Source organism: Dromaius novaehollandiae, chromosome 1, assembly GCF_036370855.1.
Source record: "Dromaius novaehollandiae isolate bDroNov1 chromosome 1, bDroNov1.hap1, whole genome shotgun sequence".
In the NCBI taxonomy this organism is placed as follows: Eukaryota; Metazoa; Chordata; class Aves; order Casuariiformes; family Dromaiidae; genus Dromaius; species Dromaius novaehollandiae.
Window position 1 is genome coordinate 59005648 of NC_088098.1, and position 18419 is coordinate 59024066.

Below are 18419 nucleotides of genomic sequence, written 5' to 3' on the forward strand. Positions count from 1 at the left end.
AGCATTTGTATTTCAGAATCAAATTATCTGCTGACAGTTCCCCAGTTTAGAAAGACAGATTAATGATAGCTAAATTAAAAAACTAATGCAGAGTCAGTCAAATTTTCTATCATCCAGATACCTCAACTATATTTTTAAACGACTTCTACCTACTACTATGTGACAGCCATTTCTCTAGCATCCTGGGAAACCACACTGCCTCACTTTGAAAGGTTGCCTACATCTTTTCCTACTCCTTACTGTTTTCTCATGTTTGTCAGCACGTAGGCTAAGTCCAGTTGTAGATGCTCTGTCTTTCCCAGCTTTGAATAGGAGCATTTGGACTCATTTGGAAAGGGGACAGAAAATACTGTCCCTTTGGTAGTAACTGGTACGATGAGCTCTCACGTTTATGAATGTAGCCTGCTTATGCAGGACTGTGGTTAGTAGACAGTTACTACAGATAGTATTCCCCTCATCCTGCCCCCAAATTTAGCAGAAAACACACCACAGTGAAGTTCCTTGAATATCTCAGGCAGTTTTTTTTAATTAACGTGCAGCAGCTTTGCAGCTGTAATGGTAATGTTTTTAAAAACAAATTATAGCATTCTTTATTGTACAGTTCAAGAAGGATTTTTTATGAATTCACATCTCAGCTACACACCAGCAACTGGAAGTGACAATGAAAATTTACATTCAACAGCTTTTTACAGAAAACCTATTAAATATCTTTTTTAACGGATCTTAAGCTTTTAGGGCATGTTTGTTTGCAATTCACAATTTGCTGGTACAGATAAGCTACTTTTAATAATAATCTACTTTTATTCAGCTTTTCTCTAATGGCAACAGCAGCAAGTAGCATAGAACCTTAAGATCAGCCCTTAAGCTAGGCACATTATGTTACCTGATGGCTCTGTTCTGAAAGAAAGAGAAAGGCTGATACTGGGCCTGACTTTTATTCTTTTAGACAGTTTCTATACATTAGGTCTTAATTCCTTGCAGTTTTGTTTGGATAAAGTACAGCTGTGATTAAATTACAAGGCTAAACTAACACAGTGATAGCAAACAGACTTCAGAGGGAATTCAACATTGGTGGATTGTATTGTCACAGTTAAACAGTCACAGTCATGTAAGTTTACCAAACAACAGGTAAAGCTAATGATGTCCTCAAAGTACCCACCACTACCTACAGGGTCGCGAATGATGTTGTACAATGAGGCAAACAAATTATTATGACTGCAAAACCAGAAACTGGCCTTGAAAAAAATGCAAGCTACAATTGTATTTAGTAGCAGCAGGATATATTCTTAGATACTAGAGAATGAATACTAAAGGCATTTGTAACAGTATTTGGAGATGGAGGAGTTTTCCTGATCTGTTTCCTTCATCCTAATATTTCTAAAGAAAAAGGTACTGAATTATCAGGACAGGCATTAACTACAAGTTTTACCTCATGGATGCCTCATTCTACCAGTCTTAATACTGCAGTATTGGATTTATCAATACCTCTGACTATCACTTCACAGCAGTTCTAAAAAGACTTTAGAAACTAATGCTCGGAAGACATTAGTTTCACTTTTCCATAGACCAAGTAACTTCTCTTAGAATTCTGATTGGCAGCACTTTAGATTGCAGTCTACGTGCACCAGAACAGAAATACAGAATTAAAGTTATCTAACAGGAGATGGCAAGTTTTGAACATGGTATTCATGATATTAAGTAACAGCTGCAGTGTCTAGAACACAGAGGAAATACATCCTGGTTCAGAACTATTAATCACAATAAAATTTGCATTGACTTTGTATTTAGTAATTATCACATCTGGTAACCATCTAGGACAGTGAGCTCTCTCACAGACTATTTTCTTGAAAAGCTTAATCTGTCTTCCCAAAAAGAGAGGCTGCTTCATTCAGCATTCCCCTAACTGCTTCTCCTCTTCTCCTTGACCTATTTAACCAGTCATTATGGTTTTGAACCTGTTCAGGAGCTTGATGAGATGAAATTCTGAAGACATGTATATGAAGATGAGCAGCGATCTGTAGGCATACACCAATGGCATATCTCAGCATATCAAACAAGGATACGAACTTAAAAAGAACAAAACAGAACAAGTTAAAAGCAGAACCATCTTTCAAGATTGTCCCTACTATAAATTCAGTTATACTTTACTCAGAATCTATCCAAGGTGACAAGTTTTATAGGCATTTTAAGAGTTTTATATAGATTGCCTGGGAAAAACAAACAAAGAAACAAACCCTAAGCCCCCATAAACCAGTACTAAACACTCATGCAAGATTGAAGTCCAATAAGCAAAGTTTAATCTACATTTAGCAGAATAACTCTGAACAAACCACCTGAATTAAAGCATAATTACAAGAAAGATCACCAATGTTACTTTCACATCTGTTCCAAGGAAAGAAAGCCAGTCAGTCCCAAAAACGTAAGTTTACACAGTATCCTGGCACTCCATCCCTAGTGACAGCTGAAATTGGAGGAAGTTTAAACAGCGGAACAGAATAATAGGGACAGTTCTCAATCTGTTCCTTTAAATATGTTACACATGAAAAGACAAATGTAAAACAAAATGCTTACCAATGCTATCCACAGAACAATATATTCATCAACAAAACTGTTGAAGTACTGGTCCAAAAACAGAAGCCCTGGCCCAATAAATGCACTGTCTTGAAGAGAGATTTCACTTTTTGTCATGTGAGCCACCTGTTAAAAAACCAGACCAAACCATTACTTTATTATCAGTGTAACTACCAGAAGACTGCCACTTTTTTTTCTTTTTTTTTTTTTTTTTTTCTTTTTTTTTAAGGGAGGGGGGAGAAGGAATGATTTCATTCCCCTCAATACTGTTGCCCAGGGCCCTAGGGGAGCAGGCAGCAGGCAGCCTAAGTGTGACAAATGCTTCAGAGCCTACTGCTCCCTGCCAGATTCTTGCTGAAGGGCTAAATAACCTCTCTTTCCATGTCATTCAAAATACAATACTGTAATCAGTCGATACCAGCTGTTTGAGTTACCAAACAGTGGAAGTCTCATAAAGGAATCTCAGCTTCTCACAAGGACTCCCTGTTTAAAAGCTGCTATATTTACTGCTGCTATTGCATTCCAGAAGCTTCAAATGAAGAGCACCTCAACAAGTCTGCCAAAACATCTCTTCTCCCTCCCAATTCACATCCATTCATTATTGGATCAGTTTCAGCTTTGCTGCTGTTGGTATTTTTAGACTTTATTACAGAACATTAAATTGTGCATATGTTCTTGTGTAGTATGTAAAGTTACATCTATCCCAGTGTATTTTAACTATTGGGAAGGATTTCCTCACCCTTACTTTTTCCATGCTATATTTGAAGGTTAAGTGTATTACTAAAAGTAACATTATTCACTTAAAGTGTTTTTAAATTGAATTTGAAGATGATGGCTGTATTTAGCAAAAAAGTGAACTTAGAAACTAAAATTTTGCTCAGGTGACAGCAGTTGTTTTCACTCTTCAGTAGAGATACTGACATGTGCACAGAGACACTTTACAGAATGACCAAGAGAAGAAGCGGGAGGTGGGAGGGAATCTATTTTATTTTCACCTTGAGCCTTCCATAGTTGGGATCCTTTGAGACAACTTAAGTTCACCATTAATTGAGAGGCAGCAGAAGAAAAACTTTTATGAGAAATTGGAGATTTAATAAAGGACATATGAAGAGAAGTCCATACCAGAAAACTCAGTAACAACAGAAGAAAAGTAGTCTATAGCAGGCATGTCTGCCATAAGAAATCACCTTATCATTCCTTGCATTGCATAACCTTAACCCTGCTTCTTAAGTGTATCCATGCACTTGGTTCCTAAGAACAAAGTGGTCTCCTGGCATAATACACAGCTCAAGTATATGCCAAATAGTAAAATTCACAGGAAAGCCTGTGCTCTAAAGACAGAACAGCCCCCAAATGTTTACATCCAGAAGCAGGCTGGTAAAAGGCTTCCACTCTAAGCCAACTAAGGATGCATTGCCACTGCTGAAGGAATCTGCTGCAGGGAGAGATTCCTGGCTCATAGTCCAAGCGAGGTACAACTGCTATGCAGGGTCAGCCTCCCTGGAGCAGCTCTGACACATCCAAACCGCACAGCGCTTAGCCCACGTCTCCCCTGGGCCTCACACATGATACCGTCCTAAGAATTTTTGATTGCAGTCTCCCTGACTGCAGCATGCCTGAAGGGCAAGGCCTCCTGAAGTAGCATCAGAAAACTATGGGAGCTAAATTTGGCGTAGTCCTGTCCCCCCGCCTGTATACATCAGCCTCTAAAGCAGACTACCCTCAAAGCTACCACATGAACAGTCAGGGGAAACTGCCATTTGCTCAAAAAAGTCCATGAGTGAATTAACACACATACAGTGATGATAGCTGGCTAAGAGGACCTATGAGTGAGCAAAGGTATTTGACAGTGTGGATGAACTGCCTCAAGTTCAATCTTAAGGCTCAATCTTCTTAACAGAGTCCTCCCTCATAAACAAAGTTAGTAGTAGAGGTCACTAAGTGAACTCCTGTTTAACTAGAAAGTCTGCACAATATCTGTTTTCAAACGTATGAAAAACTTCAGGCTGGGGCAGGGGGGCATCAACCGACTATTACTGTTAGCAAATATGTGGTATGGCAGATTTTTGTAAAGTGTTGACGAAGTTTTTAAATCCAAAGAAGATAAGAGAGAAAATTTTATCTCATTTTAATGATAAAAATTAATGTTTCAGGTAATTAAGCTGAAAGTCACAGCACTGTTAGTAAGGCCCTAGCTTGAGCGGCCACAGTTTTGACAGTGAAGACATAATATTGGATATAAATTATTGTACGTTATTCCTAGTAGTGAGCTAAACAAAGCTTTGAAAGTTCTAACAAGTACATTCAACAATAAAATACATCTGCATCAGTGTCAAATATAATCTGCCTATGGAAGCCCGAGTAGTCTAGTTCAGTGTTCTGGTCATTATGAAATTGGTAACACAACAGCAGAGCAGAACAGGAAAACTTTCACAGCACCCACTGACCTAAGCAAGCAAATCTTAAACCTAGAGTAGTTCTTGGCTAAGAGGTTTAGAACTGAAACAAGATTCCTTACCACTAACTTCTGTGAGATTTTAGCATTCACGAATCCAAATGTCAAGACATACAGGCAAGGATGTTTTTCAAATAGCTGTGTTGTTGATTTTTTATAGATCATAATGGCCAGTGTAATAAGTAGTCCAATATTTAGACCTGGTGAAAGAACACTTGTTCCCTGAAATACAAAGGGACAAAAAGTTATTCTTAAGCTTGAATCACAGCATATTATCTAGATTTTACACTTACTATTAGAATTGCTCAAAACTCAGGGAAAGTTCTTAAGCGCTATGTTGATGCTATTCATATCTTTCACAGTGACATCTAATCAATTTTATAAAAAGATTCCTTGCTTGTTCCTGTGACAGAAGATAGCCAATAATAGGTGTAGAGAAGATGAGTAATGAAATCTCTGCTTGGCCACTTAGAACTCGAAAGATAATGAATAAATAGCACTGAGGTGTGAAATTTGTATGCTAGCATGCTTAAATGCCGGAACCTTTATGGTAATCACAAATCCCACCTTTTTTTTCGCTAGTAACATAAATTCTTCAAACCCCATTCAGATTTTTAAAGCAACTTACTGCTGTCGTAGATCCGTTCTTTCCAACTCCACCACCAAAAATGACATGGAAGTAATTGAAAAAAGAAAGTGCTGTTCCACACAGTATTCCAAAAACTGCCAAAAACTTCAGTTCTAAGCCTATCAAAGGGACCTTAGCAGGAAAAGCAAGAGAAAGATGCTAAAAGTCAAGGATAAAAGCATTTTAATAAGCTATTAAAAAGCTACTGATATGTACTAAACAACTGCTTTATCTGACCTATTGCTTTCCTGGGAACAAGCTCAGGAGGACAGCACAGGAATTCATTTCCTTACTAAGGAGGCAGTGCATTTCTTTTGGAATGTTTAAACTCCACTTTTGGGTATTTAAGTTCTGGTCTTGAAATTCTGCTACATTTTACTGTATTTGTCCTTACAATATTTTTCAAAAATTTTTTTTTTACTACATAATCAAAAGCTTGATGCAGACTACTGCATAACCAAGGCATGGGAGGGAGAGAAGCATAGTTCCTCCTACTTCACTGGGTTACACAATACAGAACCACAGGAAACACAAACACCATCTGCCTGCTTTGTGCTTTGGTACATATTGTTTGTATGCTGTATCTGCACATTTAGAGTAGTATCCAGACAGAAACTTTAATTAAACATTACCTTTCAGAATTAACTGCAGTTTCAAGGAAACTTCCAAAGGCAGCAGATGATTAAAGAAAAAAAAAGTAGCAATTGAAACCACTGACTATGAGTTTTTGAATATAAATTGTTTTGAGATACAGCATAACTACCACAGATTTTAATGCTGACAAACACAAAAACAAAACCCCAATCATAACTCATTAGGGTTTAAAGTCTAATGCACCTTTGTTTTCCAACATGAAAATAAGCTAATGGAAAACAGAGCAGAAGTGCTTTTTGAAATGGGAGAAAGAAACAAAGTTTAGATAAACATGTCATAATTGTCAAACTAATGAATTAGTCTGAATTATTGGTGGTTTATATTTAAATTAATTTATACTGGTTATCCATACTATAGAATAGTCTCAGCTGGTTCATGTCCTGTGACCAAACAGAACTATACATTTTTGAGTAAATAGACTAGGAAGGATCATGAAGTTAGTCTAATATACTTTAGAACCCTTCCACTTAAGTGTGTCTTTAAAAATCAGAATCAAAGCTAGAGATAGGAAAATGCTTTTGGACAGAAAGTAATTCTTTAAATATAGATATTTACATAGTTAGAAATATGTTTAGAAGCCAGAAGGCTAGAATCAGCTCTGTCATAAATGTTAAAAATCTAGTACATCTCAATTGACATGTAAATAAGGTTTACTTAACCCTCTCCTTCCCAAAATAAAGCCCTAGCTTCATCCCATGGTTTCTTTAGATTAAAGCATTTAATCCTTAAGTTTTAAAATAAAGCATCCTGTAAGAAGTCATTTAACTGAGCAGAAATGTATGTCTTACAATAAAATATACAAAGGGAAAAAAGCCATAAACTCTTTGTGAAGGCTTAAGCATGATCAGAATATTAGTTGCAGATCAGAAGTTTATATATGGCAGATGGGGTCTTTTTTCCTCTACATAGCTCTAAATTCATGCATAGGAAGTCACAGCATTTTATCAAAGGTAACTACAATGTAAATATGACCTACAGTCCATATCTGTACAGTAAGCTATAAAACAAGATTAGATGACTAATAAGTGTTGATAATACTTGCACAAGATAGCTTCCAATACCATAAGAACTCTGAATACTTAACAGGAGCTGAATTCTCAACACACTTACCTTATAGTCCCATACTGCTGTTCCACCACATGCAGATATTAAAAGAAGCATTGTTATGGCTAGCTGAACCTCAATTACATCAACTCTAGGAAGGAGAGGAAAAAAAAAAAAAAAAAAAAAAAAGAAAAAAAAGAAAAAGATCTAGTTCAAGGAAAAGTGTAGTGTAAGTGTGAGGGGGATCAAAAAGTAACAGTTACTTTAAGTTACGTCCTCAAGCCATGAAATGCATACAGAGTATGATTTTCCTTGACTGGGGAAGATAGTCTACAGGAAAGCACACATCCTTAGTTAACATTTAAGATAAGATTACATCCATGCTCTGTATATACAGCCAGCTACACATAAATTTAATATAGGAGAAAAAGCTTTAATTAATACCTTGTTAACTATTTGATAACTTTAAACAAATTTAAAAACTTGCTGCTGTGTAACTATCAAATCAAAGTTAGCAAGTTAAGGTAAGTTCATAGCAAGTGCAATCAAACCTTTCCATTAATAGCATATCATATAACAATATGATCCATGAACAGCACATTGGGACAGAAGGGATTTTTAAGCCATATTAACATTAAAATTTGACAGATGTTGCCTACAAAAGATAAGGATATTACTTTGAAGATTGAGTCAGTGGATAGCTAAGCATCTGTCCTTTGTTTCCTAGGGTATATAACTGATACGTTGTTTTTCCTATAAAATCTTAAAACACCCACGTGCACACACATGTGGCCTTGTATGCCCTCTGAAGTCTAGAGACTGAATTCCACCCCCTTTTTTTTTTTTGTTCTTGGACATGGTAGCCACACTGTCTCACTGAATTTGTTTACTGAAATGTATTAGTTTGAGAAGACCTGAATTCATAAATACCTCTACTCCGCAGAAAGAATTGATACTTTCAATAAAGCTTAAAAAAGCACAACACCTAAGGTACTGTTTATGCCACTGAAGATTCTGAGACAGGTACCAGGTCTTTGTACTGAAGTTGCGATCCAACAACGACATTTAAAATACGACATTTCCTTAAGCGGTTAGAATAGATTTGCTCTTTTAAGGTATTATGACCACTGTTATATGAACTATTATTATAACGAACTGTTTGCACAGGAAACCGTAGTTTTAAAGGGAGTTAGGAACCAACTCTTAGTTAATGGAAAACATTTATCTGATGCTGATATCCACATTAAACTCTTTTCTTTCATCTGGAAAACAGTGGTAAAATATGCTAAGTTTTATCACATGCTTCAAACTTAGTCTTAGAAAAGCCAATATTTAGGCAGCAACTAGACAATATGCCACATTGCTCTTTATTGCTCAAAGCCATTGGAATGGGTAGTCTTCTCTCCTTCATCTGCTCTTCTCCTTGCTCGCTTGCCCTAGTAGTGGTACTCATATGATGGTAAGGTGAGTCAATTCAACTTGCTAGCCTAGCTTAAATTTTTATTTTCTGTTTAATGAGTTGACTCAAAAGCAAATGACAGAGTCTATGCAGGCAGAAAATGGGACTACACTGCTGGGAGTGGGCTTTCCCTCTCTACCAGGGATAAAATTTTGCAGTAGCTCAGCTGCTGCTGTCATTGCACAATAAACATGTTATGCAAACATGTACCAAAATTTAGTATTTCAACTTTCCACAGAGGCTCAGACAGTTGGTGGCACCACAGTCCATCTTCTGTACGCTTTAGTAATCCAGCACAAGTCAACAGGGTCCAAAGATTTTTCTCAGTATTTTGTGGCATTCTGCATAACCTGACAGTGGCACAGTACCCAACTGCTCCAGTCCTTGCTGTGATCAGTGCTAGGACTCTCATCCATCATTTGACTTCTAGAAGTCAGAGCTGCTAGTTAAGGAACAGCATCAGTGTTCGTCATCATGAGAGCAGTAAACTGCCTTCACTTAGACTCTCATTTGTATGCTTAAGAGAAATAAAAAGGAATAGCTTAGAAGATATTTCTAAAGTTAACAACAAAAAAAGCTTAAAACTGCAAGTCTCAAAAAAAGGACCTGTTTTCACTAATCAGAAATAAGTTCTTAGAAAAGTTGTGTCTATTTAACTTCAAAAAGTAAACATGGAACACATGCTTAAACCCTGACACCTTCCAAACTGTTTGTACAGTGCAGTATCACTGTATTTACATAAAATCTATTAAGTTTTTATGAAGAAGTTATGTGGTATGGGAGCTTCAGTGCCTTTCTGATATGGGGAAATCATTCTCGCATTTTATGTATGAGCAAAAGGCACAGAAAAGTAATCATTTGTTCAAAATCCCAAAGCTCACAGCATAGTCCATTTCCCTTCATGTAGTCCGCTGTCTTAGGCACAGAAATTATTCTCTTTGACCCATCATTCTAAAACACCCATTCTTGTCTACGAGACAAGATGTCCTTAACAATAATAATTAAAAAAAAAATAGAGGATGGGTAAGCAGGTAGAACAGTTTAGTTTGTGTGGTAAAATGCATTATCAGCAAGTTAAAGAGAGCTCTTAGCATCACAACAGAGACAGCTTTCTTTTGAGTCAGACAGTATGCATGGACAGCTGATTGCTAGCTTGTGTGCCCAGTCATACTCAGATTTGCTAAAGCGCTTGTTACAGGTCAGAGCTAGGTAGTAAACAGGTCATTTAACACATGACTAGAATTATCTGAGGAACAGCTTTCATATATCACATCTTTCCTCTTTTTTTTTTTTTTTTTGCCAAGAAAGTTACTGACCTTTCCCCTGTCATCTGACTGAGAGATTTACAATTGTAAACTGGAGTCACAATCAAGAATCTATTCTTTCTGTTTTCAGAAATCATTACTAAATTGCAGCTCATTGTTTAAGCACAGTAAAAGACTGTGGCTAGGCACCACCACAGCTGTGGGAGAGTTCAGCATTCCCTATCCTATTATGGGTTAAATGGAAACAGTTATCTTCCATACACATCGATGACTCCTCCCTGCAATTTGGGGAGAAAAGACTAAATTTCTACCAAGTTGTGAATGGCATCACAGGAATCAATACAACCGTCACCTAACACAAAACCTAAAGGACATCAAAGGCAACATGAGCTAGATTAAAAACAAAGCCCCCAAATAAACCTGGGGTAGTTGAACATGCACTAGGCACAGCTCTGTGCAATCCCTTGCCAAAGGATGTGATGGATACAAAGAGTTTGTTCAAAGGAAGGCTGGTCATGGAAGAGAAATCCCTTTTCAGTGGAATTTCTCTAAAAAGGCAGGTGGTTCAGATTCCCCTGAGCTGAAACTGGTGGCTGGGAGACTATGGAGGGAGGTATAGTAGATGCTTGCTCTGTTCTTACCCAGAGCACTTGTTTACAGTCCCTGTGGGCAAGACAGAGCTCCAGTGTGAGCCTGCAGGGTGCTTGTATAGGTTCTGTGAATAATTCTGCAAACAAAAAAGCCAAAATACATGCAAATAATGCATATGTAGCTAAAATCAGTTGCTAAAAGAACAAGTCCCATACTCAGTATAATGCAGAGTTTTGAAGTCCTTATCAGGTAGGACACCAGTCTGCTGGAGGGGGGGAAGGAAGAGAGAGGAGGAGGAAGAAAAGGAGGTGAAGAGAGCAGGAAAAAGCAAGAAGAAAGGGAAATCAAGCAGCTAGCAGTCTCCAAGATTACGTCACATGTAGTTCTAAAGACACCTACTTACTTTCCAAACTTTAATATGCCTGATACATATGTCTGCCAGTGAGCAGAATAGAACATGAACAGTCCCACAAAACAACAGAAAAACAACCAGTCAGGATTTGTTCCTAGTCGGATTGCTATGCAGGCTCCCAGGACAATAAAAACTGAAAAGTAAAAATGAACATGTTAGTTAAATACCCTCTTTGCTTGCAGTTAAGAGAAATAAAATTACAAGGCATTTTCAATCACTGTAACTGTAACAAAGTAATTACATTACTGCTATTTTACTCAGTAGCTAACACCAGGGACAGTCCTGGCAGGAGAAACCAAAACACTGGACTCCTTTTCTTCCAAGTGAGGGCCCCAGCTTCAAGCCCACAGTGGTCATTCCCTCTTCTCCTAGACCTGGGACCTTCTGTTCTTTGCTACCCAGGGGCCTAGCTCCACCACAGGGGCCCAACTCAGCTCCCCCAGACACTGGTAGTTAGCACTTCTGCAGGAACCACGGATGCAAAGAACATACAGACTCCCAGGGCAAATGCTTCAGCCATTAAGCTATTACAGAAGCATAAGTATTGCCACTGACAGCAGTTGAGTTTTGGAAAGTAAAACTGAGCGAGGCTTACTTTTCAGGGGCTCTAAATCAATTTTTTTTTTAATCATTCTTCTAAGGAACATAAATCCTCCTCCTCCTCACTTTCTGGTTGGATGCCCTATTATCAAGCTGATTTTTTTTGTCACCTAAAGTGAAACCCTGAACTTCACGTGTAGAAGTATCAGTCTTTTAGGTACTTGAATCCTTTAGTAGTTATCACCTGTACCATGCTGCAGAACATATGCTACAGAGAGTGAAAGCCTGCCCAGAGATTCTTTACTGGTCTTTTTGTTTGCAGTTCAGCTCATTTAGAGAACTTCATATTTTTTCATCTAGAAGTAAGAGCAGAGTGCATGTTACCCAACATCTGCCAAAGCTGCTGTTTAAATATCCCCCCTGATACTGGTCACAGATATGAAGGTCAGGGCAGGCCAGGCTGCAGTGACCAGGAGATAGTGGAGTTACCCTAAGAGAAGGGAACAAGGCAACCTGCTCTAGCTGACCCTGCTCTGAGCAAGGGGTTGGACTAGATGGTCCCCAGAGGTCCCTTCCAACCTCAACTATGCTGTGATTCATTAGCTCCTCTTGACAACACGCAACTTCTCTTAAAATGAGGACAGGTAACAGTAGGTTAAGGCTACCTGTGGAAATAGAGTCGCAACCATGATCAAAGAGCTCTCCTAGAGGAGAGCTACTGTTTGTTCTTCTGGCTTGCTTCCCATCAATGGCATCCAGAGACTGGTAGATAAAAAGTCCTAATGCACCCAGGATGTATGCCCAAAAAGGTGCCTGAAAGAGATTCATATAAAGTGTCACTAGGCAGTTCCCAATTTCTTATCCGATAATCTATTTCATTAAAGGTAAAATATCTTTTATCACAGAATTATATTACATCGTGCTATGTAGCACTTAGTTAATGGACAAACCAAATTCTGTATGCTATTCTCTAAATAAACTTTAGTAGCTTACATAGTGAATTACTCCAGATACACCAGTGAAAGAGATCCTTCTTTAACTTTATTTATTAAACTTGGCCTCACTTCTGCATCAAGACTGAGTTATTTTTCCATCTTAACACTGAAGTATTTCTACAGTTATTTGTATTCCTCATACTGAAAAATGTTATGAGAATAAAATTAAAAAAGAAAATGATAGTAAAGCACTTAAGATTCTCAGCAGTTTGTGATAGATGCTTAGACAATTTTCTCAGATTTATAATGCAGAGATATAAAAACCTATCACATTTTACTAAATAAAGACTTCAGCTCTGAGGGAAGGAGATTTTTCCAACATACAAAAATTGACTACATACGTACTTTGGAAAAGAGTTTGAAGAATTTAAGCTATTCACTAAATATGAAGGAGCAACTGTCTAGTTAATGTAGACTGGCTATTAGAGTTGCAAAACAAGCTGTGAGTTATATTAATGCCAGTCTTCAGGTCCAAAGGAACTGTCCCACAGTAGCATCTTTTAAAAACATTAGCTTCATACACAAAGCCAATATGTCTTTGTCCTGGAAGTCATTTTTATTAAAAAGTTACTTCTTATACTTCTTGCACAAAGTACAGGTCACATTTTTGTCTCAAGTGGATTACAGCTGTATCATCAATATTAGTCTTTAGAACTGCTGCTCATGAAGAGAGCAAAGTTAGGTATAAATGTTGGAAGCAGCTTGCAGGTGAATATGTGAACAGCCATAGGCAGTCACAAAGCTTAAGTCTTTTCCACTCCCAGGTAATGGCCTGTGGCTGTGGCTTTAGACCTTTGCAATTCCCCTCTTGCAGTACAAACAGGCCATACAATGATGTTTATTTTGTAAGTCTAGTAAAAGCTATTAAGTATATTTAGACAACAGATCAATTCTCAGTGAGCCTATAAGTGAGGACACACTTAGAAATCCATGCAACTTGTCCACATGCATATAAACCCAGTGTCACTACTGGGAAAAAGGAAAAATGACAGCTGCATATCAGTTGTCATACTTCATATGAAGGGACAGGAGATCTTTCAAGGCAGCAGTAAGAACATAAGTGAAGTGAGCTGCTTCTCCAGCCCTTTTGTGTTCTCAGCATTATACTCACTGACTTGATTTAGAAAAAAAGTTATGCCTCTAATTAGATCAAAAAACAGATTCTTCCCAAGAACCACCATGCCTAAGGAAAGTTCAAGTCTGAACCTAAAAACCAGTAATAGCTTTTCTGTTATTTAAGACTTTCTTGTGTATTGAAGTGTGGCTGATAGACTGTTATCACCTAGCTTTGTGTTTTTAATATGGAAACAATATTGTCATCAATTCTGCGATTTTCCTGCTGTCCATTATTTGGATGTTTTTATTAATAAAACATTCTGTCATTTAAAGTCAAATTGTATGCTGCTTTGCCCAGCTTTGAAGCAACAGACATTCAAAGAAGTAGGGACTCCGATTGCAAGTGAGAAGTCTAGATTTGTATGTACATAGAGTCCTAGGAAGTTATCAAGATTCCTCAGAACTGGCAAGGCCATCTCTTGCCTTAACCCAAGGAAGCAAAGAAAAGCTGCAAGCCTACAGATAATGACTATCAGTAAATACCTTCATTCCAGTTGACAGTTAACATGCTGGTGTCACAAAAAAAAATAAAAATAAAAATAAAAAAATCACACAATGGAAATCCACCCCAAGCGATTACAGCAATACGTGTTTGTTGTTTACCAGTGGAATTAGTCAAGTTATTTAGGTTTCTTCTCCCTTGATAGTTGAGTTCAACTGGAAGGAATTTTATTTTGGGGGGAAGGGGTTAAACCAGGAAAGCAGGAGTAAGTTCTCAACCTTCATTTAGAAAAATTGTATCTCCCCCTAATAAAGGGGGAAAAGGCAGAACCTATCAGCAACGGGAGGAGTCTGTTGCCACACTTAATTTGTCAACCACAGAGAGCTACCTGCAGGAAGAAAGACCTCAAGGGCCTTTCTGGGCACAAGCTCACTTTGGTACCTTCTGCATGGAGGCACAGACTACCTGTCAGCCACCAGTCTCACTCTTGATGTTTCCAGAATATACGACTATCAGCCATAAGCCAGACGTTTCAGGAAATAAAATAACAATTAGGACCCTGTTGAAGCCAAGATCAATCATTTTACTTGTGACATAATCCACATATTGAAGTTACCACAGTAGCTATAGTGACTTTTTTCAGAATAACTTTGTTACACTGAGAATATTTGTTATTCTCAGTCAAGCCTGCTCCTCACAGATTTATGAATTAAGCCTTATGAGCAGAAAGCTAAGTGAAACCAACAGTTTCACTGTAGTACTATAATAATTTTAGAGGTACTTCCTATTTTATCACTGATACCACTTTGAAATGCCACAAAGTTAATTTGCAATGTTTTATGAGGTAGAGTTACTGTGACATACTTCTATAAATTACGAAAAGCTAGCTTTAGAGATCCATTCAACTTGGCTTGACAGTCCCTCGATTTTAGAAAATATTCAGGCCATATCTGGCAATTCTGTCCAGGCCACCACGGGTATTTTGTTTGCATTAAATCCCCTCTTTTTGCAATCATCTACCTGTAACAGAAATAGATTTTAGCATGCTTTTTAAAGTCATCTGGTTCTGCATATCATTGACAAAAGTAATATGCTCGCAGCCTTCCTTAACGTCTCTGTATTCCCCCACGCAGTGTCACACAGATCACTGTAAGTAAAACGGCAGTGTGTGGGCAGGTTCTTATTTCTGATGGATCATCTCCGTAACTGAAACACTAGCCAGTAACAGAAACCGGTTATGTCACTTTTTTGATCATTAGCTCTAATGCTACAAATTCCTCCTCACTCTTGTGCTGTATAATTGGTACTATCACAGTCTTTTGAAATGAAATTTCCATGAAATTTAGCTCAATACTAATCAATACCAAAAGTTTGCATGTTGGCTACTGCAGTCAGTTTATGGAAGTTTCCATAACACCATAGTACATGATAAAAGTATTCTTCAAGGTAACGTTATTTAAGTTTATTTTATCTCAAAACAACCGTGATGCGTTAAATGCAAAAACCAACCAGCTTTAAATATCAGACCTCTATTAGATCTTAAGAACATTTTTGACAAAACGTTTGTCTGGTTGCGAGCGATAGTATGAGTTTTATCACTGAGTCTACTGACTCGGTTCTGTTTGTGTTAGTTCCTGCTAGGACAAATCAAAGCAATGGTGTCCCCTCGGACTCCAAAACGAGAATGCTCTGCTCCTTGACAACCTGGAAAGAGGGGGAGAGTTTTCATCCTCCTCCCAATGCCTGTTATCTGTATGTGCTAACACCTCTAATGGATATATCTGTATCCTTGCAGAGAGGGGAAGAAGATCCATTAAGAACATAGGAACAGGTGCCTGAACTGTTGAGGGACTAGAAACAGAATCTGCAGCATTTCACCCCTCAGTTATCAGTTCAAATCTAACTAGTAATAGCCAAAGGTAATTGTTATCAACTACACTTTTAACAACCTGAGTGATCTAGTTTTTATTGGCAGAACACAGTTTTCCAAATCTCAAAAAGTGCAGAAGGGTTTCCAAAGCTCCTAATGCTCTCTACTACCTACCCTCTCAGAACAGCTACAGCTGCCTTCTCCTCCTCCTCCTCCCATGCCTGGCTCTCCATCCCGGGATGTCCCCTCACAGCTTCCCACACTGGACCCAAGTAGTTTGTAAATTAGAGAGGTGAGAGCATTTGAGAATGCTGACATGGCTGACAGACTCAGCAGAAAGGTCATTTGGAGGCTCCCAATAATCATCAGCTCTTCACTGATGAGGTGTTTATTACCTCTGCCCAAAGTTATATCCTGTCCAAGCAAATATATTATTTGGCCAGAGCGAGATGCTATTCTAATGGAACTAGAGGGGAACACAAATCCTGGAAGAGACAGCTTCTCCACTTCAATTAAAAAGGATGTATGAAAGATTATACAGCCCTAGAATCCTGTCAAATGCAAGTTTTGTACAGGTTAAGTGATCTACCACTTCAGAGGGTGTCACATCAGTGTTTAGAGATGCCACAACAACTTGCATATAGTGTTTGACAGATATGCATGGCATGCCTTTCCTTCAGGAGAAAGTGTAGGTTGAACAGGGGTCCTTATTCTTCTGCTCTTGTGAGTCCATAACACAGAAGAGCACAGACAGCTGCAAGAGATGCGACACCCTCGTAAGATCACTTACCACTTATTTCAAGAAAAGTTCAAGCCCAGAGAGTTCAACAGCCCAAGCCTATGCTACGTTTAAAGATTCAGGCCTCTCTGTTACTCACCATATTTAGTCATGAGCTAATTCCCTCAATCCAACCATACAGCCACTGATTTTTTTCCAGAGTCTCCTGAACCTTCACTGTCTTCTCTTATGCCAAGTGTGCCAAGTTTTCTCATTCAGTACGAATGGAGTGCTCCATTCTTCATTTCATGGGTACCATGTGGATTCCCCCCCAGTGTTTCACACCTTTCCCTCTACTAGGTCAGGGGCTTAATGCTTTTTCCTTCACGCCCCCACACCCTAATTCCTATCAACTGCTCCATCCCACCCTCTTCTCTGCTTCCTTATTCTCTCTGGCACAAGGCTCAGCTGTGTACTTGGAATTAACAGAATGGCATGTAAACATCCTGTCAGTCTCTTCCCTTCATTTTTCTTGGTGGAAAAAAACTCAAGACAGTGCCTCTTTCAGAGGTTCTCATCTAAGTTTTTTTTTTTTTTTGAGGGGGGAAAAAAAGGCAAAGCAGAGTTACTTGCACTTCAAGCAGTTAATAATAGGGCTAGCAGGAGTCATCTGCATCTTCCCTTTTTGGTCTCCTCAGATGTATGACTTTCTTGATAGCATGTTTCAGCAAGGTATGGTGTATTTCTATAAATGCACCCCACCATTGTTTTAATGCAACTCTAGAAAGGTAGCCATCCCAGTCCCCCTTTCCCTCCCTGGCTGAGCTTTCTCCGCACGGACACCCTACAGCTTCTACCCCCTTTTGCCATCACTCACTAAACTGCAAATCCATAATCTACACTTTTCTCTTCCTGCCCTCCTCTATTCCCAGTGACCTGTATCTAATTAACACAAAATTAGAAACAACAGAAACAAAGGCCATAAACCCTCCAAACAAATAAGACAGGAGGCAATCTTACTTGGACCATTTTAGAGTCCACGTTGCTTAGATCCTATTATAACTGCTATAAGCTTGTGTGTGTGTGTGTGTGTGTGTGTGTGTGTGTGTATATACACACACACACTAAATACACAGTCTATGTTTTTTAATACATAGGTATATTTTTATATATATATATTTTTTTCAATACAAAGTCATAGTAACTGCTAGCATAAATGTCTATCCTAAAATTCTAGCCCCTCATGCTATTTTTATAGAGAGATCCGTGGCTAGGCTCTAAGGGTTACTGAAGCTAGGCCTCTCCAAAAGCAACTATGAAAGCAGCATGATCAGAGCTTCGTTTCCCTCTCCTGAAAAGATAAGAAAATTACATTTAGCCAGTTTTCTTCCTGGTGTTGATGCAAAGAAAAAAAATTAACATGCCAGTTTTGCCCAGAACAGGAAGGGGTCCAAGAGATGTGTCGAACCCTAAGGAAGTAACTGCAGCTACTTCAGAGAAGTCAGTTTGTGGTGGAACATTTTTCTTAGCAAAACAAACTGCTCAGTATCAAACGGTGGGGACAGAATGAAAATCCTAATCTAATGCGTCAAATATGCACTCTCCATACTTTAAGTCAGATTTATAATTGGTGTCAAAAAAAAAAAAGGCAAAAAGATC

General features: G+C 38.3%; 1 protein-coding gene across 5 annotated transcripts in view; it reads right to left on the bottom strand.

The window, feature by feature from the left end:
• The window catches only part of CHPT1 (choline phosphotransferase 1), a 36629-nt gene that overhangs the window by 15317 nt on the left and 2893 nt on the right, over positions 1 to 18419 (bottom strand). For 4 of the 5 annotated variants that reach the window (XM_026119725.2, XM_064513852.1, XM_026119724.2 and 1 more), the window contains exons 2-8: positions 12285 to 12432; positions 11071 to 11212; positions 7419 to 7503; positions 5655 to 5786; positions 5090 to 5248; positions 2572 to 2697; positions 1956 to 2066 (exon numbers count right to left, since the gene is read on the bottom strand). In XM_026119725.2, the coding sequence (XP_025975510.1) occupies positions 1956 to 2066; positions 2572 to 2697; positions 5090 to 5248; positions 5655 to 5786; positions 7419 to 7503; positions 11071 to 11212; positions 12285 to 12432 (903 nt within the window). The remainder of the gene's footprint in view (positions 1 to 1955; positions 2067 to 2571; positions 2698 to 5089; positions 5249 to 5654; positions 5787 to 7418; positions 7504 to 11070; positions 11213 to 12284; positions 12433 to 18419) is intronic. The other variant, XM_064513862.1, reaches the window with a different exon arrangement.